Source organism: Urocitellus parryii, chromosome 2 (genome assembly GCF_045843805.1).
Source record: "Urocitellus parryii isolate mUroPar1 chromosome 2, mUroPar1.hap1, whole genome shotgun sequence".
Taxonomy (NCBI): domain Eukaryota; kingdom Metazoa; phylum Chordata; class Mammalia; order Rodentia; family Sciuridae; genus Urocitellus; species Urocitellus parryii.
The window spans coordinates 128020139-128048119 of NC_135532.1; the positions used below are offsets into that span (position 1 = coordinate 128020139).

Sequence of the window (27981 nt, forward strand, 5' to 3'; positions counted from 1 at the left end):
TTACAATGAATCTAAGTCTCTTCTCTTCACGTTTTGGGTGTCAGGATTTGTCACCCTTCCCATAAACAAAATTGATTCTAGGAAAAGAAAAAAAAAATACATACACATACACACACTTTAGGTATTTCTGAAGAAAAATATTTTTTAATATTTTAAGAATCATTTAGTCTTTTTCTCTATAGGCAATGTCTAATAACGGAACCCTCTTCTTTGTCTAAAATACATAACTAGATCATTATTAATCATTTTCTGGTAATTTATGAAGAAAATTAACTTCCACCACATCTCATCATGGAAATGGCGTTAGCACTGGTTTTCATGTAGGAAAGCAAAAATAAAGTGAGAGAGAAGTGCTCTTCTAAATATAGAGACCCAGTCAGGCAAACATAGCATAATAAAATGGTGATGAGCACAGTGGAGTTTCAAATCGCAGGCATCAGCAGTCATCTCTCATGCACGTAATGTAAGCCTCAGGGTTAAAAGTGCATCTCACCAGTTCTCCCCCTTCAGCTCTGAATCAAAGCTTACTTTCCTGCTAAAGACAATATTTTCATATCGCAACTACTTTCAAACCTTCACAAAGATGATATAGTATAGAGCATAAATGCAAACACCTGTTTCCAGACATTCTGTGTTTGCAAGTGAAAAGGAACAAAAAAGTAGAGGGCAGAGTAGAAATAAATGATGTATCAAATCTATTCACCTTTTTCTTTTTAAAAAAATGGGGAAAGGAAAGTGGCTAGAGGTCAATGTCAAATAAATTCCTTATAGTTGGATGTAATAAAGATTAATTTCAAGAAAGATAAAATATATTTTGCATCCTTTGAAAGCTAATTAAAATGATATATTCAAATGTATTTGACATTATAGTGGGAGTGCCCTATTTAATTAACTCTTCCCTGTTCGGTCAAAAGACACACTTGTAGAAGGGCCAATAATGTGGAAATAGACATAAAATATCCAAGGTGTTATTTTTCTTTTTATAAATAATTATACTCAATCATGCCTTGCCTCAAAATCTTAAAATTATTCTGGGAAAAAGAAAGTAAATACTCCTATTTTTCAGAGAGATAAAGATACACATACCCTTTTCGCAGGGTGAATGATAACATTTAGTCACACTAGGAACCAGCAGTAACTCTGGTATCTTCATTATGCTTTGGCATGAAGTGCTTTTCAGAATTGTTTGGGAATTCTTTAAAGTCACTTTCACAGACACTGGTCGTATAATTGAAGCCATAGTTTAAAAACTTAGACATTCAGAAGTGCAGGGCATTGCACACAGCCATTTGTCCCAGCCTTCTCAATCCATTTCTTTCACCAGTGAGACCACATTTTGAATCAAATCTTCACACAGTCACCAATCCAGTCACCACTAAATTGGGGAGATTACTGAAATGTCTCCTGACAATAGCAACGGACTTGGGAGGTAGGGCAAAGCAGAAACCACTATCTTTTTCTTCTTTTCCTCTCCATGCCTCCTTTTAAAATAGGAAGCATTTAAAACATTTTAATCAACATATTTATGCAGCAGCTGTGTCAAATGTGGGCACCTTTTATCTCGTAATATTAAAATACATAGCATAACCAAAGTTAATGATCAGAATAAAAAATTCCATATCCTATAGTCCATTCTCCCTTTGACCAAAGACCTGAAAGAGTTCTTAATGCAATAGTTTTTATTATGTGTGAAGTTCTACTTCAAAATCATAATTCACTGCTTTCTCAGAAATGGCACATTTCATGTAACATCTTTCACAATTTTCTCAAAGTCTATAAAGCAAACCTACTTCCATAGCCTAGAAAAAGAAAAAAAAAAGTTCTTCATTTTACTGGAAGTTTAACTTAGAGCTTTACATAAATATACTGCAATGTACAACTTGCCTGATAGGAAACTCCAAATAATATATAGAGTTTGCACAAGAGGGCTGTTCGGCCAAAAGAAAAATTTAAATCTAGATAAAAATTGGTTGCACTAAACCTCCTAAAGTCATTTATCCTCGAGCTTCAGAAAGAGTCAACTGAATGCATTTTATGTAAAGTCTGAAGCCCTTTAATAGTCCACTGTAGTGATGCTAAATCACCATCTTCGTTAATCTCACTGGTTTCTTGAGTTCATTTGTGAGAAAAAATAGATAAGTCACTAAGTGTATATTATTTTAAGATAATAGCCTATCTACATTTTGTATAACAACAATTTATAACTGTTAATACATGCATGGCCATTTGTTTTAAATAATACTTTAAAGGAGTAACTCTAGAAACTCTCATTACAATAAAGATCATAAAACAGTGGAAAATGTCATTAAGGTTTGATAATTAAACATTATCACAAATAAATAAATTAGTGGATTATTTTGGGTTTTGGGCTTTCAGTGCTGTTTTACTAAAAGCTATTACATAGCCTTAGAATACAATAAGTCATCAACTTGGAAAATAGAGTCAAACATAATTATTCTAAATGTCACTATTTACGTGCTTTAATGCAGCTTCATTTCTTTCTCTTCTTTATACTCAATAATTACATAGTAAGTGTAAGAAATTAGAGTTATCCAAAGGTTAAAGATAGATAGATCAAATGACATACTCAGAATGTATTTGAACACTGACATCCACCGCTAGAATCGGAGTTGTATTAATACAATCTCAGCAATTCTCAGACTGTTCCATTATCTCTGAGATATAACTTTCAAAAGGATCTGTCAGCACTAGTTTCATTGAGTTAGAAAGAGATATTAATACATCCCTGAGTGGACCAGTATCACTGACTCTATTTAATCTAACAGATTCAGATTCTGAGATTAACGATGTCTCTTTTGCTTGTAAACCAGTTTATAGAGAGAAACTTTTTCAATTTTCCTTCCTTCATTCATTCAGTCATTCACTTATTTAAATTTATTGATTCATTTGTTATGAAAATTTAGTATGTGTCAGGCATAGTATGACAGTCTTCACATATTCTTTTCTGTTTGTTGTTTGTTTGTTTTTCTGGTTTTGGAGAGCAAACCCACAGGCTTTTGCAAGACAGACAACCACTGAGCTACATTCCCAGCCCCTCAGGTGTCCCTAAATTTAATTCCATGAGTGCTGATGTTATTTTCAGATTGATAATAAAGAAAATGTAGCTTAGAAAGTGTAAACAACATATCTAACCACTGCTAGTTAATTGAGGTGGAATTTTTGACATCCAAGTAAGTCCATGTTCTCAACTTTTAGGGACACTGATGTTTTCTGCAAGGTATTTTGCCAAATACTGAGCTGATTAAAATATACTTTCTGCTCTCGTGGGGTTTATGACTCTCACATGGCTATTATGACTGCTGTGAAGTCCTACATACATGCCTAGAGACCATTTTCCCACTGCACTCACATTCCTGGCCTTTCTCATTCATAAAAGCAAGGGCCAAAACCTCTGGATTTTTATATGTCAACAGTATGCCAAATGCCAAGCTACTCCACCACAGAATCTTTTGTGTTCTTTGTATGTAACCAACTCATCTTTCACCAATTGCCCAGATTGATCGAATATAAAATTATATTCAACCCCTCACTTATTCTCTCAACTCCACAACTATCTATTTCCATTCCATTGTGATATCATAGAAAGAGAGCTAACCTCAGTTCCTACTCTGCCATTGTCTAGTTACATGATCTTAGGCAAAACATACCTTTCTCTGAGCCTGTATGTCATTATTAGTCAATTATCTTACCTACTAGCATGGTGTCAACTTTGGAGATAGGAATATAAACTGGCTCCATTCCATTTTAGCCATAAAATTACTAGGGTGGAAGCCATGATTACCATTACCCTATTTTAGGCCCTCATCCTCCCTAAAAACATAATGCCTGGTACCTAATATATACCTAACAGCATCTATTGAAAGAACAAATAATTTCAGATATGTAGACACCAATTGGCAGCTTAACTTAGGCAGTACCGCAAAGAATTTTCCAGAAACATACCTGTTGGGTTATTCTTCATAATGAACAGAAATGGGTGATTTGCTATAAATTGATTTGGAGTCAGACTCATGATCACAGGGGTATGTATGCCTACAAAATAGAGACAGCAGTTATTTAGATATTCACTTTTAAAAGCTCAGGAAAGAAAATAAATCCAAAACACTTTTCACAGACAAGAAAGGTCATTTTGGTTAAGGAGTTAACATGTGGAAAAAATAACCATTTTCTAAATGCTGGGAAATCTGCAATAAATTTAAAAACCAAAGTGCAGAAGAATAAATATTAGATCATTCATCGAATAATCCTAGCTTCACATTTATGTTCAGTGAAGAAGAAAGTCAGATACTAGATTCAATTTGGTGGAAGCAGTTAGAAAATGTCATCTTTTAAACAGTAATTTTCTGCTCACTTTTTATTTACATTATATGATTTATTCTTACAATGTTTTCAATTTTTAATTTTGATCCAGATATGTTTGCAATTCATTTTTATACTACAAGCTTGTGGTAATCACATCTGAGTTCAAATTTATTTTGTGCTTACTCTTTCAAAATTATTCCATGAGCTCAGAGCTTTTAGGATTCATGTAGTGAATGTACATGAGATTTTTGTTAAAATATTAGAAGCAGAGATTTGCTACCTTAAAAATTATTTACAATGATAATTGTATCATGTTGATCCATTATGGCATTTGTCAATATTTTGGATGGGAAAAATTAAATGGTTGGATGGCTTTTCTTGCAGATGAAATATGTTGGCACTTAATCAGTTACTTTCTTTACCAATAATGCAAGGGTTTTGTATAATTTTTTTCAGACCCAAAGGAAAACAAAATTAGCATGTATAACCAGAATCAGAAAACAAGTCAAATATAACATTACTAATATAACAACAAGGGCATTCTTCTATCTGGAACATCAGGGCTGTACTGCCTAAATTACCAGTGAATATAGGCTAATGTTTGAATTAGTGAGAAGAATCAGAAAAGTCAAGTCAGTTTGACTCCCATTCTCATTTACAATGAATGTCTGGACTTTGCTTCCTGAGCAGCCCGTAAGCAAGTCTTCTTCCAAAGTCAGGAAACTCAGGCCAACTATGCTGAGGTGTAATTCAACAGGATCACTGTGGGCTCTTATTGTCTTCCCTTAATGCTCGCTGCATCCTCCTAAAGAGAAGCAATGGAAACTAGGAGAAATAGCTCTGAATTTGAAGCCAAAAATCATGATTTTAGTTCAAACTCTGTTATTAATCAACAGCATGACCCAAGGAAAATCACTTCATATTGCTGGATCTTTGTCTTCACCAATATTTTGAGAGGATCCAACAATGACCTAGAAGAACTTTTCCAGATCTATGTAAAAGCAGCTGGAGAATTTTTTTTTACATGGGCCAGCAACTTCATCCAAATGCATTCTTCTGATCTCTCCAAGGATTGATACAGCTCATCCCCTACAATCTTAGTTTCTTGAGCACAGCAATGCAAAGCCTTTAGGAGATGACAAAATGGAAGCAAGAGTGCAGTGTGTCCCACCCAGATGCCAAAATCCATTGGCCCTAAGCAGCTTTACAATTTAATCAAGAAATTACTAAGTGGATATAATTTTTTTTCAGTACTGGGAGTTGAATGAGCCCAGGGGTACTCTGCTACTGAGCTACATCCCCCAGCCCTTTTAATTTTTATTTTGAGACAGGTCTGACTAAATTGCCAAGGCTGGCCTTGAACTTGCTATCTTCCTCTCTCAGTGTCCATAGTGGCTAAGATTAAAGTGTGCATCAAAATGCCCAGTTCCTTTCCCATTTTTAATTGACTTTAAGAGTTTTCCCCATTTTTTTCAAGTATTACTTATATTCAGTATAAATATTATTCAAAATATTGTTTGTTCAAGGAAGTGAAATATAGAGGAATGATTCTTAACCTGGAATGTACACAGAACTACATGGTGAGTTTGGAAAACTCAGATTCTGATTCAGTAGGTCTGGAGTTAAACCTACGACTCTGCCTTTCTAACAATGGCTCTTGTGTGATGCCATTGCCCTTATTCTATGCACTGCATCTGTAGCAGTAAAGGCAGACACAAGCCACAAGGAGAAAGAACTAGTTCTCAACCTTGATGCACAATGGAATCACTTAGGGAAACAAGAAAATATTAGAAGCTGGATCTTACCTACAGACATATGATTCAATTATTTTGAAGTGTAGTCTGGGCATAGGATTTATTTTTTTACAGTTCCCAGATGATTCTAATATTCAGCTAAGTTTGAGAGTCCCTGCCATGGATATAATAACAACAATCAAATTAGAAAAAAAATTAAGACAAACTTTGTGTAATAAAAGAATGAAATTAAACACAAGCACTTACGACTGAGCACTCTTAAATAATAATGACTTTGTATGTGAGCCCTAAGGTTTTCTCCATCAGTCGTATCTGCTAATTGGCAGGTAATATAATTTGCAAATGAACAAATATCAGTAGATGAGCCTCAAGTCCTAATCAAATCCCTTCCCTTTTGCATAACCCTGTTAGTGAACAGACGTATGAACAACTTATAAAAGAATTGTCCTTTTTTGTTCCCTGCAGTATGATACAAAGAAAAGAGAGATCAGAACACCACCAAATGACCAGCATCCTTCATCCCAGTCTGCTGAGAGACCATTTGTCCTACCAGTTGATGTTGCAGCCTCACTGCCATCTTCATTTATCTCAAAGAAAACTTTCTGCACGACATGAGAAACATACAGCTCAGATGAATCTGATGAAACACATTAAATATTTAAAGATTAAAATCAAGAGTCATTACCTATTAAGTCCCAGATTAATTTTATTTCAAATGAACAAAGAACAGAAATCAAACATAATGAATTCCTCTTTATTCAGTCAATTTTCTAGAGATAAAAATGGTTTGACTTTAGCTCATATAGGCATGACACAGATGGAGTTTAGGTTTCTCCCTGATATATGAGGTAAAGATTGAAGAAGATAAGCATCAAACCAGGTATCCCACCAAGTGGAATATTTGAATGGACAAAGGGTTTTGCCCCCTTAACCACGATCTATAGACAGAGTGAAAGAGGTTTTCCAGATTTGAATTGAGGCATACCTTATGTATTCAACCTCAAAGCCGCCTTGCCTTTTAAATTCCATATTCAGTTTTGATCTGAGTTTAAAACAAAATTTACTTTCCTTCAAGACAGTGAGGCTATGAAAATCTGAAGAGCTTTTGTGTCATCTGTTACAAAATCACTTCAGAGCTGTGCTTTAAAGCCTGTTAAAATTTTCAGTGCAAGAGAGTGTCTTACAATATTTTATTCTGGTATGGATTTGAACCGAGAGGTAATGTCCCTCTTCTCCCCTTGGTGGAACTCATTCATGTATGTGTGACGAATATCTGGTATAAGAATCTGAAATAATAGTCTCTTTGAGACGTGAGAAGAGGGGAAGCCATGAGATTATAAGATATGTCAAGTCTGCTTTGAAAACTAGGTAGATCCCACAGTGTTCCTCAGAGGGTCAATGGATACATGCTCTAGAAAACCCCCTGGCACATGAGTAGCTTGCAATAAATACCACTCAAATAAGTTAATCAAAGGATATGAATATGCCTAGTGTTAGAGACCTGTAACATGGAGGAAAGGGGACATCCACAATGTCAGGGTGGATCAACTGAAACATAGGAGAACGGATTCACAAGGTCAAAAAACTAAACAGCTTCTTCCAGTATCACCTGGAATAAGACAGGAATCATAAATAAAGCACAGAGTAAATGACCTCAGAGCCACAACAAGAGCTAAAGAGCAGTTGGTAGAAGAATAAAGAATTTCACACACTTCAGCTACCCACTGGCTCCCGCTTAGACTGAGCCGCTTTGTATTCCACCTCACTGTGGAAATGACAGATTAGGACAAGAATATGAACTTCACAAACTCACTGATTTCTAAGCCTTTGTGCCAACTATTTCTCTTAAATTTCTATGAAAATTCCAAGTATGTCACTGTTAAATTAAAAGGACCAGAGAAAACTTTGATAGCTTTGATAGCAAATGTGAAAATGAAAATTAATATGACACTTTTTCACTGGATATTTAACACTTATTTAGCATTTACTATGCATTAAGTGAAGTAGGTGATTTACTTACATGCTCTTATTTATTGCTCCAAAAGTCACTAAGATATATTATTTCACTTAAATCAGAAAATGGAGATTCAATAAGGTTAAGTACTTTACTAGAACTGGCAGGAGAAGTAACAGTAGAGTGAGAAGTTAAAATTTTTGTGCAAGAGAATAACCCTGAGCAGAGAAGGGTTATTGAATCTCAATGAGTGAATTGAGATTCAGTTGAAGGGTTATATGAATCTCAAAGTTTCCAAACTAACTTTATAAAAGTATTTTATTCAAAACTTGTGCACTGCATGCATATAAGGTAGCATCTCTTTCCTCTTTCATGTATATGTCATGTATCATAGTGTTGAACCAGATCAGTTTCATTTAGAGGATATTCATGACGTAAATGATCGGTAGGGATAACAGGGTAGTATGCTTCTAACTACCAGCTGCAGTGTCAACACTGGCTGGAGCTATTCTATTTCAGGTAATAAGACAAAGTCAGAGTAGTTAAAGCAACTCAAATAGGTAAATCAGGAGGAAGAGAGCAGAAAATCCTGAACATTTATTCTTCTCTGCTCAGGGTTATTCTCTTGCACAAAAATTTTTATGAAGAATTTTGGAAGTATTTTCTTGAATCATCCTGTAAAAAGAGATGTTATAAAAGTCACAAATTGCCAAGAATTTGCAGAATGAGTAGCTATTTGAAAGTCTAAGGTATATTGAGTGAGCTTCCTATGGCCAAAAATAAGTTTAAGAGGAAAAAGTGCTTGATTTATTAAAATAAGTGTTTGGTTTATTATAGGTTGTTGTGGTGGCTGTGTGCCAGGGCACATTTAGACAGCACTCTATTGTAGTATTTAATGTTGACTGTCTCATTTCTGGTGCTGATGAAACTGTCAAAGAAGTCAGATCTATCTGGCACTGTGAGAACAAGTGGATATATCGTGTGTGAGGGTGATAATGAACATCTATGTCACCTGTGAACCCCATTCATCTCTCCACCAGGAAAGCTCATTCCTTCCATTCCGACACCCACATAATTGATGAGTGACTAGATTAAGGAATACCTCTCCAAAGTCCAGATGTTTATATAGGAAAACACAAAACATTTCCACAATATTTCCACATGCTATGATACAAAAACCAGACTTATATCATTAAGGTCATTTTATAACACATAAGACAGAATTTTTAAAAGAGTAACTTGTGACAAATTGGCCCTCTTCATTGTTTTTGTTTAGTCTTTTGAAATACTGAGTGCAACCAAACCCAGAAGAATTAAAACACTGTCCTGGCATTGTTGTGCAAGCAAGCTCCTTAACCACACACAATTCCCCAGGTGCAATTTAGCATGAAAGCTCCCTCTGCAATTCTTGTCAATCCAAAGGAGTCTGTTGCTAAATCTGCCAGCTGCAGCATTACAATTTCTTGATCCAGCAGCTTGAGAATGTCTACTCCATGGGCTCTAATATTACTGAATTAACATTCATAAATTAGTTTATTAGAGTTTTATTAGCTCTGCTTAGATGAGAGACTCAAAGTTGTAATTCCCATTATTCTGATTAAGAAATACAAACAGCAGAAATAACAGCCCACATAATACACTTACCTACATCGTTTAATTGAAAGTATGGTTATAATGCTTATCTAATATTGTGAAATGTTTTTTTTTTAATTTCATTAAGGAAAACATCCGAGATGCAAAATAGAGTGCTTGTTTACAGACAGATCAACATGCCCATAACATTTATTCACTGTGTATATGTATGCTGGGAATGAAAGCTCTTTTCAATTTTATGATCAGTCAGTTAATACTAAGATCAGTTAGTTAATACTAAGAAAACAAACTAACATGACAATAGAAAAATTATCCATCATACTACCTGTTATTCCAGAAAGGTCACAGCCACCACTAAATATCTCAGTTATGTTCAATGAATACAAAGCTTCTTTGAAGTCTAGTGTTTGTTCCACTTTAAATCTGTTAAAAAAATGAAAAATCTTGAAACACTGCACATATTTGCTAGCAAACTACTTTTTTAATAAAACAGATGACTTGGAAGAGGTTATACTGTGAAATCTTTTGTTTTCATTCTCCCAATTACAATTTTTTCACATTTCACATTCCTTCTCCCCAGTTCCACCATTCATTCAGTACTGGATTGCTAATAACTTGCATCCTACATAAATGGCAGGTAGGAATGATGAATAGAATACTCCATTTTTTGAAGTGACAATTACCCAGCACAACAATTCTATCTAAATGTTCAGTGCTAGCTTCTTTCTAAGAAGTGTAGATTTTCCCTCCAGCCATCAAAGATGGCTCCTGGCAGACATCCAGGATACCATTTGCAGAAAACCAGAGTCCACAGTTTATGGGGAAGATTGTTGGCTACTGAAGTACAGACAGCGTTTGTAACCAGTCAACCATCCCACCACTGTCACAGTTGATGTAGCTTTTTCAGTTGATGGACACACCTAATATCTTCCCAATGGACCCTGTAAATGGGTCAGAGAAGGAACAGAGGTCTTTCAAAGGAAAGGAAAGAAAACTTACAGAAAGTTTGGGTTGGGGTGGTACTTCCATAGCAGGGAAATAGGACTCCAGTATTTGACTCACCCTCTGTTCCTCACCTATGACCAGAGAATCTCAAAGATTCTCTCAGACACTGAACTTCACCACCCATGTCAACATAATGGAATTCAGCAATCACTAAATCTTATGTCAATAAAACAGGAAGGAGGCTAGTACTTTTTTATTTCATAAATGCTTAAAGCATTTCAAAATTAGATTGGAAACGTTGTTCATAAATGAAAAGACAAATGTAACATTACTAAACAGGAAACTATCTATGATTTCTACATGTGTGAAATTTCCAGCAACTCCTGATAAGCATCTTTGCTTATGCCTGACAGGCATTTGCCCCTAAACACCAGTGTACGGATGCAGACACTATTACTCAAGGATCCTTGCTTATCTAACAGGTAAGCTCACTTTTGGGGCTAGAAATTAACTTGGGCAATCAGTCTAATCACTGTTTTCATTGGCAAATACTGAACAAGCTTCTTAATTATAATTCTTCAAAACAATGAACATGTTGTGGCAGAACTTTACTGGGTCTAAATTATTTCCTGGTAAAATAATGCATACTTTTGGGAGACATTAACTCATTCAGAACCCCAGCTAACAGGGAACAGGTGCAACATGCATATTAAAATCTACTTATAATGAAAATAGCTTCTTGTATGCCAACTATTTTCAACTTCTTCCTTGTAACTTTTTACTAGGAATGATAAAATGCAACATGATGGTTCTGAAATTTTTTTCTATTTTTATTATCATATTCTTTAAATTAAATGGAGTATGGGCTTCTGAAAGGTGAAAAATATATTTTCTAATACACCTACAAATTGACTATTTTTAGTGTAATAGTCCAACAATTTTAGGATAATGACAAGAATACCACAAGACTTATTATAACTTCTAATAATGTCTAATTACGAGAAAGTCATTTAAATAATAGCCCTGCTCATAATATAGTCCAAAGAAACCTATAGCAATGGAAATCCATTCAGCCATTTAATAAAAGTATAATTTGCAGTCTATTTCAAATTATCCATAATTATTGAAGTCACGAATAGCCAGGTATAAAGGAGCACTTCTCTGAGTGAGGCACTTAATATAGGTTATATCTTCAATCTTCTCAAACCTTGTGGGATGTAAGCATTATCACCACCATCAAATAGAAGACAGCAGTAGCTGGAGAAAGTTGTTTTCTAGGCTCAAGGTCAAGATGGGTGCTTGAGGTGTGATTTATACCCAAACCAGGTCTTAGGGTCACCCACAAGAATAAAAATATAACCAGGTACAGTGGCGCACTCCTGTAATCCCAGCAACTCAGGAGGCTGAGGCAGGAGGATTTAGAGTTCAAAGCCAGCCTCAGCAGATTAGTGAGGCACTTAGCAACTCAGTGATACCCTGTCTCTAAATAAAATATATAAAAGAGCTGGGGATTTGGTTTTCTGGTTAAACACCCCTAGGTTCAATCCCCAGCACCATAAATAAATAAATAAATAAATAAATAAATAAATAAATAAATAATAAAACGAATAGAAATACAACACAATTCTTGACAGTTCTGGGCCTGCTCTGTTATGTGGGTGCATACTAGCTTCTGGTCCCCTGCAAACCAACTTCCTTAGGGTATGTGTATATGTGTAGGTTGTAGGGGTGAAATACCCTTTGAGCCTCATGGGCTGAATTAAAAATACTTTCTATCACATATGAAACATATCTTAACAACATTTAATATATACTTCTTATTATTCCCATTTTTATCAGTGTTGAGTAGGTCATTGAGCATTGTGCAATCATTATTCATCATGATATATTCATATTTGTATTCCAACTCATGTTTCTCATGTTCCCTACCTCTCACCCATGCATAACTCTCACTCACCCACTTACAGATAGAAGGCTGGCCACCCCCTGGGACTTGATTCTAGTCCAGCAAGAATGTGACACTTTAGTTCCTAGGGCAAATGTTCTGTCCTTTGAAAAGTCCTGGTACAGCTGCTCCAAATCTTTGATCTTGCTCTATCACTGACCACTTGCTTTGTCTGGGCACCCCTCATGCTTGCCTCACATGACATCTCTTTTCTGACTTTTAGCTGTCCTCTTACAACTTTTTCTCTACCATTTATTAACTATGTAAACCTAGGCCAGGCATTCACCTGTGTGCACTTCACCTATAACCTGAATATAAAACTCAATGTCTATCAGATTTATTGAAAGGATTAAAGATAGGCGGGCAGCTCTATGCTCACCAAATGCCAGAATTCAATGAGATTAATAATACAAATAATAGAATGAGTTAATATTGACCACTAAAATTGTATATACATGATCTCATGGAATCCTTACCACAATCCTACAAGGCATGTATTATCATTCTCCCACCTAAACATTAAAACAAGAATCTTAGATCAATAAAGAGATTAAAGTTATAGTTAAAGGGTGGCAAAGCTCTTGGGTCTTCAATATATTCTATTTTCCATTATTTGGTTTTAATGGCTTATAAAATATACTATGAAATGCCAGCCACATCATTCAATATGTACCTATCAGAAAAAGAATAGTACCCATCAGAATGAAACTATGCCTGTTATTTTTGTTTTTTAAAGAGAGAGAAGCAAGAGAGAGAGAGAAGCAAGAGAGAGAGATTTTTTTTAAATATAATTTTCAGTTTTCAGTAGACACAACATCTTTATTTTATTTTTATGTGGTGCTAAGGATCAAACCCAGCACCCCACATATGCCAGGCGAGCGTGTTACCACTTGAGCTACATCCCCAGCCCCATTTTTATATTTACTCTTGACTAGAACTGTAGTGCTTAATAAGTGTAAAGACCCAGACCTCTGAAAATTTGATGACATCTATTAAGCCTCTCCCAAGGAAAATGTAAATTTGACCTTATGTGCATAAATCAGTAAATAATTTTATTGATTTCAAGGAGTCTCCAGAAATCCATGGTGTCCAGTTAAGGACCGCTACAAAGGAATGAGAAATCATAGCTCTTTCATTTTCTTAGTAAATCAAGCTTAGACCCTCAAACCAATCTATTCCTTCACGGCCTGTATATAGTCACACATTCCATTAATGTTTTTCTGTTTTACCAGTTACTCCCCCAGGTAAAGCTTTTCCCTTTAAGCACTCATTACTGAATCCCTGAATCTTTGCAGTGTTTTCTTAAATGATCTTTGGGATTTCAGTCTGTCCCTCTTTTCCACATTCAGAACATCACTACTTCTAGTTTGAAGCAACAAACATTGATTGAACAACTACCATTTTTCAAACTCTTGCTTTGTGCTGGGATCATAGAGAAGAAACATGCATAAATCCTCAAGAGGTTTACAGGCCAATGGGAAAACAAGAAAACAGCGTCAGCACAACGACCTTGAATAAATAAACACAAAATCTTAAAAGAACTTTTCCCAGCAGGGAGAAAGGAAGATGTTTATGGATCTTGCATAGAGAGATCATAAATGCTGTATAAAAGCCAAAGTTGGTCATAAAGAAAAATAGAAGCTATCCAGAAAAAAAAAAATGGATACAGTGGGGATGGGATGGCGGGGGAGTGTGAATTTCCGACAAGTTATCAGTATGTAAAAGACATTGCGATTACCAAATATTTCTTTCTAAAAGACCATCTTAATCATTCGACTGACCTGGATAATTGCAAGAATTCCCCATGGTATATGAGACTTATCCCTTTTGGTTCTTTTACAGTGAAGCTCTGAAGTCTTTCTTCTAGGGAACTTTGTTTATAGTCAGCAATTCTGGTGCTCCCACCTCCTCCTGGGACTGTCACAGGGCTCACTGTGTATACTATTGTTTTAGTACTTATTGTACACTGCTTTAGTCTTCATACTTATGTATGCTCCACTTATGTAGTAATGGTCCTATAATGCAGGAGCATATCTATCACGTTACATCTGTCCCACATTTTGCCCACAGTAAGGTCCCAATCAATCTGTGTTAACAGGAAATAAATTTCCTAAAAAATAATCAACTCAGGCTATAAGGCTGTGTGCCAAAGACATGGGAGTCAATCCTGTCTCTCCCAACAGTGGTTGAATGCAACCAACTTACTACTTTCAAGTGTCTCCATTTTCTTATCTGTTGCACAGATGAGACATAACCCAAGTCAGACAATAGAACCATAGCATTTGATATTAAACGACAAAAGCTAAATCTTTTATAAAGTTATAAGTGCTCTGTAGATGAAAGTTACTTGTTTTTTTAACCTGATTTTCATGTATTAAATGATCACCTTTGCCCATACACATAATCATAAAAGCATATTATCAGAATCTAACACACTGCAAGTGTATGTTAGACTCTCCAAATTAAGAAATTTTAACCTCTAAAATATGTATAAGACTTCATATTACAGCTAGACAAAGTAAAAGAATTATTTTAGCTAACATCCAATTGGGGGACAATTCTAAAATTAGATTTCTAGACTGCTAGAGACAATAAAAACCAGTTAGCACCCTAGTATTTTTAGACTATAGTCTGTCTTATTGGCCTCAATTCTATCTAGTTATATATCAAAGAGGGGAAGGAGGAGTGTTTCCCAGTGACTATCATCTAAAGAGTCACATGTTCCTTCCTGCTGTAGCTTTGATATAGGTGCACAATTAATATTTCTGTCTTTGGTGTTTATGAAATTTTTTCTTGAAAAGGGCATTTTGTTTTACAACACAAAATTTAGTATAGCTGGTGTAATGGGTTGAATTGTGTCCCCCCGCCACCCCCCCACACACACATTTTCCCCAAATCCATGCGTTGAAGTTCTAAACCCCAGCTGTAATTATGACTTTATTTGGAAATAGGTTCCTTATAGAAATAATTAATTAGGTTGAAGTCATACTGGAGTAGGTTGGGTCCTTAATCCTTTATGACAGGTGTCCTTAAAAAATTTGAGGTGGGCACAGTGTCAAACGCCTATAATCCCAGTGGCTCAGAAGGCTGAGGCAAGAGGATCACAAGTTCAAAGACAGCCTCAGCAACTTATCTAGGCCCTAAGTAACTTAGCAAAGGCCTGTCTCAAAATTTTAAAAATAAAATAAAAAGGCCTAGAGATGTAGCACTATGGCTAAGTGCCCCTGGGCTCAATCCCTGGTACCAAAGAGAGAAAGAGAGAGACAGAAATCTGAGAATGACATGTGAGAATAGATGGGTACCTCATAACAGAGGCAAAGACTGGGGTGGTGCATTTGTGAACAGAGGAACACCAAGGGATTGCTGTCTGCTACCAGAAGCTAGAAAAGGACAGGGAAGTGTTCAATGCAGTATCAGGGAGACAGTGGGCTTGTGACACCTTGGCTTTGGTCTTTTAAACCAGAACTGAGAGAGAATGAATTACTATTGGATTAAGTCACCTAGACTCTTATGTCATTTTGTTACAGTAGTTCTGGGAAACTAAAACAGTCACTTAAACTGTTCCCACGTTACCAAAATCTTCACTCATCTATTTGATAACCAGTATAACCATCCAGGTATAAAAGAACCACAGCACTGAGTGATAAAATATAAATTTGTCAGTCCACACAAAATATTTATTGAGCTCTTCTAATTTTTTCTGTGCTGAATACATGTTTTAAAATGGGAATTTTTCAATTTGTGAAGAAATTGTTAATTTTGGGAAAATATATATTTTTTTACTTTTCAATCCCTGATTTTTATGTTCAGGAAACAATCCAACAAATATGTTCTGGTGGACTAAAATTGTTAATGAATTTAACATGTGAGAAAATCATTCTTTTAAGAAATTAGAAAACATTCTTTTAATGTAAAGTTAATAATTTTAAATGTATTAATGCAATTAAATCATTGACAAATTTTTAATCCTTTGAATTAAAAAAAATCTAATTTTTTTCTTCTCTAGAAGATGTTTCCAAATAAATGGCTGATTTCTTTTTCTTAATTATGCTGAACATATGGGAAGGAGGGTCAACTTCACCAGGATCCTCATAAGAAAGTTATTAAAACAAGATTGGAAAGTTGAATTCTGCCTGAGATATTTAAGATTAGATAAAGAGACATAATACAGAATCTTTTTCTGTGAAAATATTTATATAATTTAACTCAATAGTACTAATTTAACAAATACTATATAGTGTGAAATGTGCTAGGGGCTACAGAAACCAACATATACATAACCCTCTGTTCAAGAACTTACATCTTAACAAGGTAGACAAGAATGTAAGCAAGAAATTAAAATGTAATATAATAGGTGTTTTGATGTAAGTTTGCATGAAGTGTTCTGAAAATGAAGATAAGTAACGGTTCTTAACTCGACATGTTTGGAGAAATCTTAATGGAAGAGGTCATTTAAGAGGGGGACCTTGAAGGATAATTGGAAATTCGCTGGTCAGACACCATGCAGAAGGACCGTGGTGACAGAGAAAAAGAAGTTGAAAAAGACTGAGAAATCAGAGAAGTTGATGTTTCTCATTTGATACTGGCTGGGCAGTCATCTTAACAGAAAAAAAAATCATTTATTTATTATCTTCCATTTGCCAAACTTTATGCTATGAATAGATGTGATGAGATAGTGTAAGTGAAACCATCACCAAGTTTTTAAAATCTTTGATGACTGGAATTTTTATGAAAAAATGTTGTGCTACTCCCAACTACTGTTTCTGTTTTTACATAAATGAGGATTTCAATTCACCTTTTAATGTAAATTGTTTATTTGTGTGGGAAATCAATACATTGGCTTTTCATTATGCAAACAAATTCAATGAGATAAAGATATCTGAGATTATGAGGCTATAATCTATTCTGTATAATATGAAGATTTCATTTTCAGTGAGTGTTGAAATCTACTGCTATAGATTCCTTCCACACCTGAGAAGTTGACCCTAGACCAGTGGAAGGAAATCTGGGTTTTTTCTTCCTATGCTGGGAAGAATTGGAGGACTCTGGATGTAGAGTCCTGGAGGAAGATTCTGGAGGAAGATTCTGGAGGAAGAGGATGAAGAGCACTCTTGGGTGAGGGATGGCCCTGGTGCCATGACAATGGCATGCTATGGATATCAAAAGAAAGGGAACTTGGTACAAGAAGTGTCTACACCAGGAGAATAGTCATGGTGCATACCCAGCTTTATCACCACACTTCCAATAAACTGGTTAAACACTGATGTTTTCTTACTTGTACTAGTTTGCTAATGAATTACCACAAATTGGCTGCTTATATGTTTTATCTCATAGGTATGGAGGCCTGAAGTCCAAAATCAAGGTCAGTAGTTTTGGTTTCTTTGGAAGGATGTGAGGGAATGTTTGATTTTCTGCCTCTCTTCCTGGCTTATAGATGGACATCAACTCCCTTTCTCTAAACATCACCTTTCTTCTATGTGGATCTGTGTTCAAATCCTATTTCCTATAGTCAATTAAGTTTGGGGTTCTTGCATAATTAAAGAATTTGTTACTTGGAATCAAGAAATAGGGGATATCTTGGTTATAAGCATAATTATATACACTTTATATTGATAAAAACTGCAACTAAGAATAATCCAGTGACTCTCCTAAGACCACACTAGTACTACATAGTATAGAGAGTTTTAAAATTCAGTATTTTTTGACTCTAAGACAGTGATCTTTCCAATGCAGGGGGGAAAAAAGAAGAAGGGAAAAGAAAAAGTAACTTTGGAGTTAAACAATTTAATTTCAAAAATTATTATTTCAATTATTAGAAGGTAAACTATCTGTCACATAAGCCATTGTATCCCCAGTTTGGCATAAAGTAAATTAAATAGGAGATAAAATATAAATAATATATATTCTTTGAGCTAAAATATAAATAATACATATTATTTAAAAGATTGGATAACATTCAGGTAGAGATTACAGATGGTAGGAAATTGGAAGAGAGGTTGGAGTTCGTGATTCAGACTTCCAGAGACAAGAATTACAGGGGAAAATAATATTTCTCAGAGGAATAAGAAGAAGAAATTCTGAAGATAAGTCTGGTAAACATTTTTTATTTGAGAACAGTACAGAAAAAAAATAAGTCAGGGAGCAGAAGAGAGAGAAAATGATTAGTGGTATAAGGAATAAAGTAAGAAAGATTTTTTTAAGGTGATTAATAAGGTTGTGGGTGTAGCTCAGCGATAGAGGGCTTGCCTAGCATGAGTAAGGCAAGACCCTGATTTCAGTTCCCAGCACCACAACAAATAAAAATAAAAGGATCATTAATAAAAGGATGATCAAGAGCCCACAGGGAGAGTAAAGCATCAGATACTTCTTTCTCCAGAGTACCAAGGAAGGTAGGTAAAAAGAAGATTAATAAAGATTCACATAAATTGTTTGGGGATAGGTTTTCTTTAACAACTATGAGGTTGAGACATATGCTGAGAGTCAGGGAAACCGACCGAGAGTAGCAGATGAAGAGAGAATGTGCTGGTGTGGGGTGGGCATTAGTGAAGTCTCCAGAGATAAACAACAGGACATAGTTCCAGACTTTTTGACACTGGGAATGACTGACACAGATGCAGAAGCTATCTAAGAGTTGTGGAGTTTACAGAGAAATTTAGAAATCAAAGAAGAGCATCATATAATCTGTTAAACATCTCTCCTCTTACAAATTCAGATGGAGTGTGGATTGGGGTTATTTGGGCACAGCTTTCACTCTGTAGTCAGTTCTGTCCCTTAGAGGTATGATATCAATGTTTATAATCATTGCTTTCTAGGACCATCCTTTGCAATTTCCATGTTGTATTAACTATGCGAAATTGACTGTAAGATTCTATTTATAATTCAGTAACTATTGGAGCACTCTTTTGTCAAAGGTGATTTAGCACATTTTTAATGGTGAATACACTATCATAAATTACTACATAATTTGTTTTCTCTGAACAAAAAGTATTTTAAATTCTAATGAAAAACATATTAGAGAAGGATAAATTTGTAAAATAAAAAGACGATAATTCTTTTAAATCACTGAATTCTAAATTTACAATGTAATTCTTCATCTTTTTTTGTGGGGTATGGGGGAATTGAACTCAAGAGCACTTGACCACTAAGTCATATCCCCAGCCCTAATTTTGTATTTTTATTTAGAGACAGAGTCTTACTTAGTTTCTTAGCATCTTGCTAAATTGCTGGGGCTGGCTTTGAACTCATGATCCTCTTGCCTCCACCTCCTGAGACGCTGGAATTACAGGTAATGCTTCATCTTTTTCAGAGAGAATTAAAACACTGAAAGTCAGTTCTCACATAGAAACTACATTGGCAGGGTAAAGACTGGCCTTTGCATCCATTCTGTGGAGTAACATTCTTAAATATGTTTTCCTTTTTATTTATGGCAATAGCCTTCTCTGGCATTTGCTATCTTTCAGCTGGCTCTTCAAATATCTCCATAAGCAGAAACATAGGAACTAGGATAATAAAAGGAAATGACCAACCTAGGGAGTCTTATTTCCACTTCTTCTTCCTGCATCTCAGAGAACCATTTCAGGATCTGTTGAGCAGTAATTAATTTTTCTACTTTTGCTATGTTCACCTCTTCTGCAGGAAGTATGATGATTAAACTAAAGTGGTCATCCTTATAAGGCAATTCCAAAACCTGGTATTTCATGAAGGATTCAGAAAAATAACCTGGAACCAAGGAAATAAATTATTAAATGTACTTGGCAATTACCAAAGCCATGCTTTAAGAAGTAGGGTTTCTCCTATTACCATATTTTGTTTTCAGAAGAGCCTTCATCATTGGAATTTTGACAGCTGAACCATCTTTCTTAGTAAAATTCATCAGCTGCGTGTCCTCTTTTCTAAATTGCTGCTTCCAATCCCCTTTGAAATAGATAGCATTCACCAAGACAAGCCGAGTCAGGGGTCCAAATTCTTCCCCTGAAAACATGTTTTTAATTTTTCCTATGAAGGAGTAGAGAAAGAAACAGGAAGAAATATTCAATAATGATTAAGTGGAACTGCTTTAAAGAGAATTAAAGCAAAAATGTCTCATGCAGAGATATGTTGGACACTTGTCTTACAATCTAACCTTAGTAATTTTAAGAATAAAGAGAGATGTTATCAATTATTTCATTAAGAAACAGATGCAAATGGATTCCACTAGGAAATAGGAACTATGTGCTGGTATTAGGCAAACCCAGACATAAATGGATTCTTTTCAGTGAGATTATTTTTATCATTTGTCTTTCAGACAAAAAGAACAAAAACAAAATGTTTCTTCCTTAATATTCATTGGTTATTATTCAGATTTTATTTTAAGGTTCTCCAGCAGGTTGATCGTATTTAATAGGTTAATGGTACACTCAAACTTGCCACACTGTGTGTACCATTGGAACAGAACAAGAGTGGAGAATGCTAACGTGATTTTTCTAAACAACCAGTCTTTCATTTCTATATATAGTAAGTATTTCTAAGTTATAATAAATAACCACTGTTGGGTGTCATGAAGCCATCTAGAGACTTCCTGATCTGTATCCCTGTGGGACACTGTTCACCACACGAAACTCAGATTTTTAAACTATGATTCCCCCCATGAGGCTACCTATAAAGATTACAGAGCATCTAATACTATCACAAGGTTTGTAGTTTAATGAATAATTAAAGAAACAAACTACTGTTAATTAAGGGCCTGGTATGTGCTTGTTACTTCACAAACATTATTATCAAAACTTCCAATAATCCTAAAATGTTTTATAGTATCTTCATTTTAAAGTGGGCATAGCTTATAACTTCCTAAAATATTCCTGTGTTCCTTTGAACACATATCTATCTGACTTTAAGCTTACTACATCCTATTTAGGCTTTGCTAGTCATGGACATGGTAGTCTAATCTTTAATTTAAATACATGTTTTTAGTAGAACTATTAACATTTATTATTAAACATTAACATGGTCAACTAAACTGTGTTAATTATTTACAGTACATGTGGGAAAAAATCCATTTGGGATTGACAGCTTTAACTTCTATCTGGCCAAAGATCTTCCTGCTTCAATACTTGAAAAATCAATGCTTAGACATTATTTTTAAAATTAATTATTTTTATAATTCTTCAATTAAGAATTGTGTAAATAGATATCTTTCAAAAATAATAAAACAATTAGCATCTTTTTTCAAAGCAGCTTATAAATTCTCTTGGCTTTAAAATTTAATATTAATTTAAATAATAGTGAAATAGGAGATTTGATCCTTCTGATCCAAAAAAAAGTGGAAGAGTTAAATATACATTCATTATCTTTTACTCTAAGATATTAAAAACTATGATTACAATGGCAAATAATGCCTTTATGAAAAATGGAAAATTTTACCATCTGTTTTGCTTTCTACCCAGGTACTTATTGTCTCTGCACAAGCCTTTGCATTCTGAAAATCCACCAGTTTTATAGCACTCTGAAAAAACTCCTTGTTGCCATGGAGATACTGTTCCTTCACAGTGAATCCTTCTTGAAGGTAGAGGGCATTGGCAAGATTAAATGTAAATTCTTGTTTTTTCTCTGAGATGGCAGAGAAAAATGACTTCAACACAGAAAATTCTTCTCCTAAAAAATAATTATAATGTATACTGACATATTGAGCAACATAAAACAACGGCATTCCAGTTTTGTTATCTAAGCGTTTTGATTCATATCACCATTTTTTGCACCCTTAGGTATAACTAACGATCTGAAGTTAGTATAAATATTTCAAGCATTTATCTCAAGCATTATTTTTTAGTGAAATCAACTTTTATATAGGAAAAAGAATACCCATGTCGATTCAAAATCTGACAAACATGAAACTATGCATTTGTACAGGCTGAAGGAAAATCCCTCTTTATAGAGACATTTAGCTCATTTTTAGTTGTTGGAAATTCATATGTAGAATCTTGATCATTCCTTAAGATGAATACCCAATACTTATGGAAGGGGAATGCTAATGGATGTTGATGGGGTATGGCAGCTATGAGCAATCCTTTTCAATATTACTTTCATTTCAGCGAAAGAACCACTCTCTTTTGAGTAACTGTGCCTGTCCAGGTTTTGAAATGTGCAAGGTAAACACTATGATCATCTCTAGGGATGGGTGAGAATCAGAATTGCCTGTTTCTTCAGGTTCATGAATCTATATATTTTGTCTGTCTACATGAACAATAAACATCTTTAACTATTCTAACAATGGCCACTAGATAAATGAGGCAATTAAAGGAATCTTCATGGATCTACTATTTATTGATGCATTCTCTGACCACAGTGATGTCAAAATTTTGATTAACACAATAAGCTGTAGATTTCTATGAAAAGCATCTCTTCTGATACTTTCTTCAATAGCTTTTTTTTCATTACCAAATGGTACAAATAAGTTTTATTTCCTTCTGGCTTAATCCTAGAGCTCAATCATAATTCATGAACTCTTTCAAACAATAGGTTCTTTGAGGGTCTTCATTTGATTTCCAATTAAATATTGAAAATAATACTTGTATAACTTAAAGTTGATTGTATTCAATTCATTTCTATTGGAGAAAATAAGTATTCATCATTAAAAGATGCCAAATAAATAGTTTAAAAAGTTTTACTGCAAGAAACATGCTAATAAGTATATAATGAAAATAAGGGATGTGTATATGTGTGCGTTTGTGTAAACACACACTTTATCAGAAGGCTAGCAGCTCACAACGTGTCTTTGTACAAATAACAATATTTCCCTGTCACTGGGAGCTGCAGCTCTATGGCCTTACACCTGGACCAGCTGTGTTGGTTACATTTCAGTTCCTATTTGCCCCCTTAGCTTGGTGTTCTGACACAAGTACAACACCCTTACCAGAGCCTCAGTCAGGTATATTGCATTATATTCAAACTAGAATCCCCCACTCACTAGGACATAAAGACATAAAAGATTCTAAATAAAAGAATTAGCTTCTGTATAACTAGATCTGAGTTTCAGTAACTCTTTACAACACTGGAATTCTTTACATAAGGAAAGGAAGACAGTTAATCTATTTCACTTGTGTATACAATGATTCCAGATGCAATCATTCATTGCTCTTTGAAGCTTGAAAAAATATCTCAACAGCTGGGAAGCTTCAGAGATTTCTTAAGATACCAGAGCTTCTCCAAAATAATTAATTAAGGTCAGTAGAGAAGCAACAGAATTTGAAACCAATTTTCAGGTCAGAAATGAAGTGACAGAATTTGAAACTAATTTTCAGGAATTTGGAATTTATGAGCATCTTTAAGGAATGGCAAAAAAAAAAGGAAAGAGAAGAAAAAATAGTTCTAACTCATTTGTCAGAGCAAACAGATTTATGTCATGTACTTAAGGTTTAAGACTATGTGACAAACAGCTGCCCTTTGATAAATCACTGGACTCAGAAATCAATGAAAAAATGTCACCAAGTAGCACAAATTTGGAAGAGAATATAAAGTTATCTGCTTTATAAGTTTGATTTAATTTATAGATTAATGATCTCATTTAGCACAGATCGAAAAGAATGCATATACATGACTCTTAATAAGCAATGAGAATAAGTTGATTTCATTTCCTAAAATAGAGCTATAGAGAATCCACAGACCATGGGGTGAATGTGACTCTGGGGGTGATTGTACCAAACCTCCAGATAATGTTCTAAAATTTTAGTACCTGTTCTCTTCTGCTAGTAAGAGTTCAATAACCAATTCTCCAAAAATGAAAATACAGTAGTCATAGAAGTATAGATTATCTCAGCAGAAAGGTCCAAATAAATCACTTAATCTGACCCTCCTTTCTATAGTGAGAAACCAACTCCAGAAAGAGGAAGAAACTTGAGAGGTGACATGACTTATGCCAAATCACAAGGTCACTTAATTGCAGAACTAGGATTGGAATTCATGTTTAGTGTCTCTCTCTCTCTCTCTCTCTCTCTCTCTCTCTCTCTCTCTCTCTCTCTCTCTCTCTCTCTCTCTTTTTCTCCCTTAGTGCTGGGGACTGAACCCAGGGCCTCACTGTCTACCATTGAGCTACATACCCAGCCTAAGCTTTCTTTTCATAACCCTCTTAGAATAAAGAACCACTTTCAATTCAGCCTCTGATCAGTCAGCAGAAACAAAACAAAATGGAGCATTATCAAATGTTCAGCAGAATGGACAAAGTAAATTCTAACCAGGTGTTTTGACAGGGGGAGAAAGGAGAACTGAGCACATGAAGAGCCCCAGTAGACCCCTCAGTTGTATGCCCTGTAGAACAAGCAAGTGTCAACATGGAAGGGTAGGGCAGGCCCCACAGATTGTCAGGAAAAGCAAGATCAAGACTGATTCAAGCGAGAGTATCTTTTTAAACAAGAGGAGGACTAAAGGTAAGGCCAGGACTAACGTGAGTCAAGGAGATGCTCGTCTCAGGCATAAAATTTAAAGAGATGCCAAATAACTCAATAATCAAGATGTATGCCTCGGGCTGGGGATGTGGCTCAAGTGGTAGCGCGCTCGCCTGGCATGCGTGCGGCCCGGGTTCGATCCTCAGCACCACATACAAACAAAGATGTTGTGTCCGCCGAGAACTAAAAAATAAATATTAAAAAATTCTCTCTCTCTCTCTCTCTCTCTCTCTCCTCTCTCACTCTCTCTTTAAAAAAAAAAAAAAAAAGATGTATGCCTCAATGCAAAATTAATGCCAAAATTAAAATTACTGCAAAAATTTTGATGAACAAAATATAAGATCTTTCAATAAAAAAAGGATTGGTATTTCTGATTTTTATTTTCACCCTTGGTTTCAGTACATCTGTGTCAGGCACTGTCTTTGGATCTGTTTGCCCTTTGTTCCACACTAAAACCTTTCTGCTCATTTTTTGGATTGCTTGGGCCTTTTCTCTAACTCCGTGTCAGTCCCTCACTCTATTCCATTTCCTGTCCCTCTTTCTCTTATTTCTTCATTTTCCTCTTTTTTATTTTCTGAATTTTATTTCTCACATTTTCTCCACTTTTGACTGGGTTTCTTTACCTCTGGTGCTTTTCCCTTGCTCTGTGTCACTGCCCATCACTTAACAAGGCACAATGAACCGTTCTGGCAGATGTTGGCAAATGTATTAAAGTGTTAGTGTTTAATTGTCCATATGTATTCTTGTACAGAAAATATTTAAAATTTCATAATTATACTTACTATCTCTAAGCCTCACTGAATCATTTTTGGAATTAGTCCTGGCCAAATTAGTTAACTTTTTTTTTTTTTGGCTCAGTTTTGTCATCTGTATGGCAAAGTTGCATTTACCATATAGAGTAATTATAAATATCAAATGAGATACTATATACCAAGCACACAAAACAGTGGCTGATACACTATATGTCTGTTTGATGGTCGTGATTATTATGATGATTATTATGTTCGGAGCCATAGCTCTTAAGACTTCTGTTACTAAGATGCTTGCAATTCAATGAATTTAGATTTCGGAGGCTCTAGTCTTACTACCTTATCACGGAATCAACTTTACATATCTTCATAAACATTCTATTACTTTTCAAAGCAGTATCATGTGATTTAAATGTTTCTGGGAATGGTGTAATGGGATTTGCTGAAATTAATCAAGAATAAGTCTGGAATACAGTGGCTTCATTACACATTATTCACAAAGGAAAACTCTTGCAATTAGCTTATCACCAACTCCTTTTCTGTATAAAATTGGCTTTATTTGAAATGAAGCAATTAAAACCTTGTAAATAGTATTTTCAGAAAAAAATTAATTCCTAAATATAGCTACTCTGTGATAAGGCTGAAATTAGTCATAATGACTAAATTTACAAATTAAAAATCCAGATGTCTCCTCTAATGTTGGGGCCACATTATCTAATAGTGATGTCAATGTTTAAAATGCAAACCACTATGGAAATTGTGAGCATGGCCAGGGAGATGTTTCAAACAGGATGTCAAAAGAAAATAGTCTCCGGCATAAGCCTTGTGGGACTCCAAGCAACCAACACTTGAAGTAAAAAAAAAACAAAACTCTGATTATTTAAATGCTTTTTTCAAATTTTCTTCTAAAATTCTTGAATAAGCTCTTAAATACATAAATTAATGATTTTCTTGGTTTCCCCATGGGTGAAAGTACATTTTTTAGAAGAAAGTATGGGAAACCACCTACTGAAGAAGGCTTGAGTAAATGGAATGTCCATAAGAGGAAATAAAGTGCAACAATTTAAAATTGTATTTTGATTCAGTAGCATGATATGGAAAAATGATTTCAGCATTTTTGAAGGAAAAAAGGGTTAGGGATATAGCTCAGTAGTAGAACACTGGCTTAAAATGTGTAAGGTCCTGGGTTCAATCCCCAGGACAGCAACAACAACAAAAAGAGACGAAGTAATACAATTATTATGTCTATTATTACACATGCATATACACACACAGCATAAGCTCAACTTAAACTGACCAAAACAAACACATCAGAAGAAAATACAAACACGTACAAAAATTGATGTCTCTATAAATGTTAATTTCTTAATAAATTATTTTAAGCATTTTCATTGGGAAACAGTTATAGGTGAATGAAAATTACATTTACAAGTCTCTATTTTATTAAAGTTTTGTATTTTCTGATATTTTTTCACTTGTTCAAGTTCTATGACCTGACCTTCTAATACTTAAAAAATAAACTTGACCATATCATGTCAACTATAAATAATCTAGTGTATGATTCTCACCAGTTGGGGTTTCCTGCAGCTTTAAAGTTCGTTTTATTTGCTGAAGTGCTTTGCCTTTTGCTCCCAGTTGTACCATTCCAAGAGCCAAAGTTGTTCCAATCGGGGAAAATACAATGTTGTTCTTGTGAGATAAGCAAATAGCTTGATAAAGATCCACTGCAAATTCAGTATTTTTTTGAGCCAAGGTTCTTGAGGCTTGACTTCCAAAAAAAATCAACAGGAGACTCCACAACAAGATTTTATCCATTTTGACTTCTGTTTATTGTAATTTAAAATATTATTGGCTTTTAAAATAAGATTTTACCATAGTATACTACACCCAGCAAAAGACGTTCTACCCACTACTAGAACTTTCTATCTCATTACAACATACTACTGCCAGAAGACTCTGCAATGACAGTTTTCTGACCAAACATCATCAAATAGGAGAAACAATTCATATGGCACTGGTATTTTTTATGTTCCTTCAAGACGAGTACAAAATATATTTGCAGTTTCTTAAAATCAAAGGAGAAATGATAATTATGGAGCATTATCAATGGCAATATTATCTTTAAATAACCATATGGTGTATCTTTCTTGTCTTTTCTCGTGGTTTTATGTCGCAACTGTAACTCTGATATGAAGAGAAACTTCTTACAGGCTACTCTAAAGTTGTGATAGATCAAGCATGAAAATGAAATAAAAACAAGCACACTCCAGTCTGTTTTTCACCTACAATATTAGGAAGTTAA

At 34.8% G+C, this 27981-nt stretch overlaps 1 protein-coding gene across 1 annotated transcript; it reads right to left on the bottom strand.

Annotated features, from left to right (window-relative positions):
- On the bottom strand, positions 1-27494 carry Serpini2 (serpin family I member 2). Its single transcript, XM_026403658.2, has 8 exons — positions 27248-27494; positions 21914-22144; positions 20315-20509; positions 20041-20233; positions 9950-10047; positions 6628-6714; positions 3964-4053; positions 1-77 (listed from the first exon to the last, which is right to left on the bottom strand). Exons 1-8 carry the CDS (start codon positions 27492-27494, stop codon positions 1-3), a joined length of 1218 nt encoding a protein of 405 aa, XP_026259443.2.
- Positions 27495-27981: the final 487 nt, after the last annotated feature.

Coding starts and splice junctions, on each gene's coding strand:
- Serpini2 (XM_026403658.2), bottom strand. CDS start 27,494: ATGGATAAAATCTTGTTGTGGAGTCTCCTGTTGATTTTTTTTGGAAGT. Junction 22,145..27,247: donor GCTGCAGGAAACCCCAACTG/GTGAGAATCATA, acceptor ATTATTTTTTAG/GAGAAGAATTTTCTGTGTTG. Junction 20,234..20,314: donor TCTTCTGAAAACAAAATATG/GTAATAGGAGAA, acceptor CCTTGGTTCCAG/GTTATTTTTCTGAATCCTTC.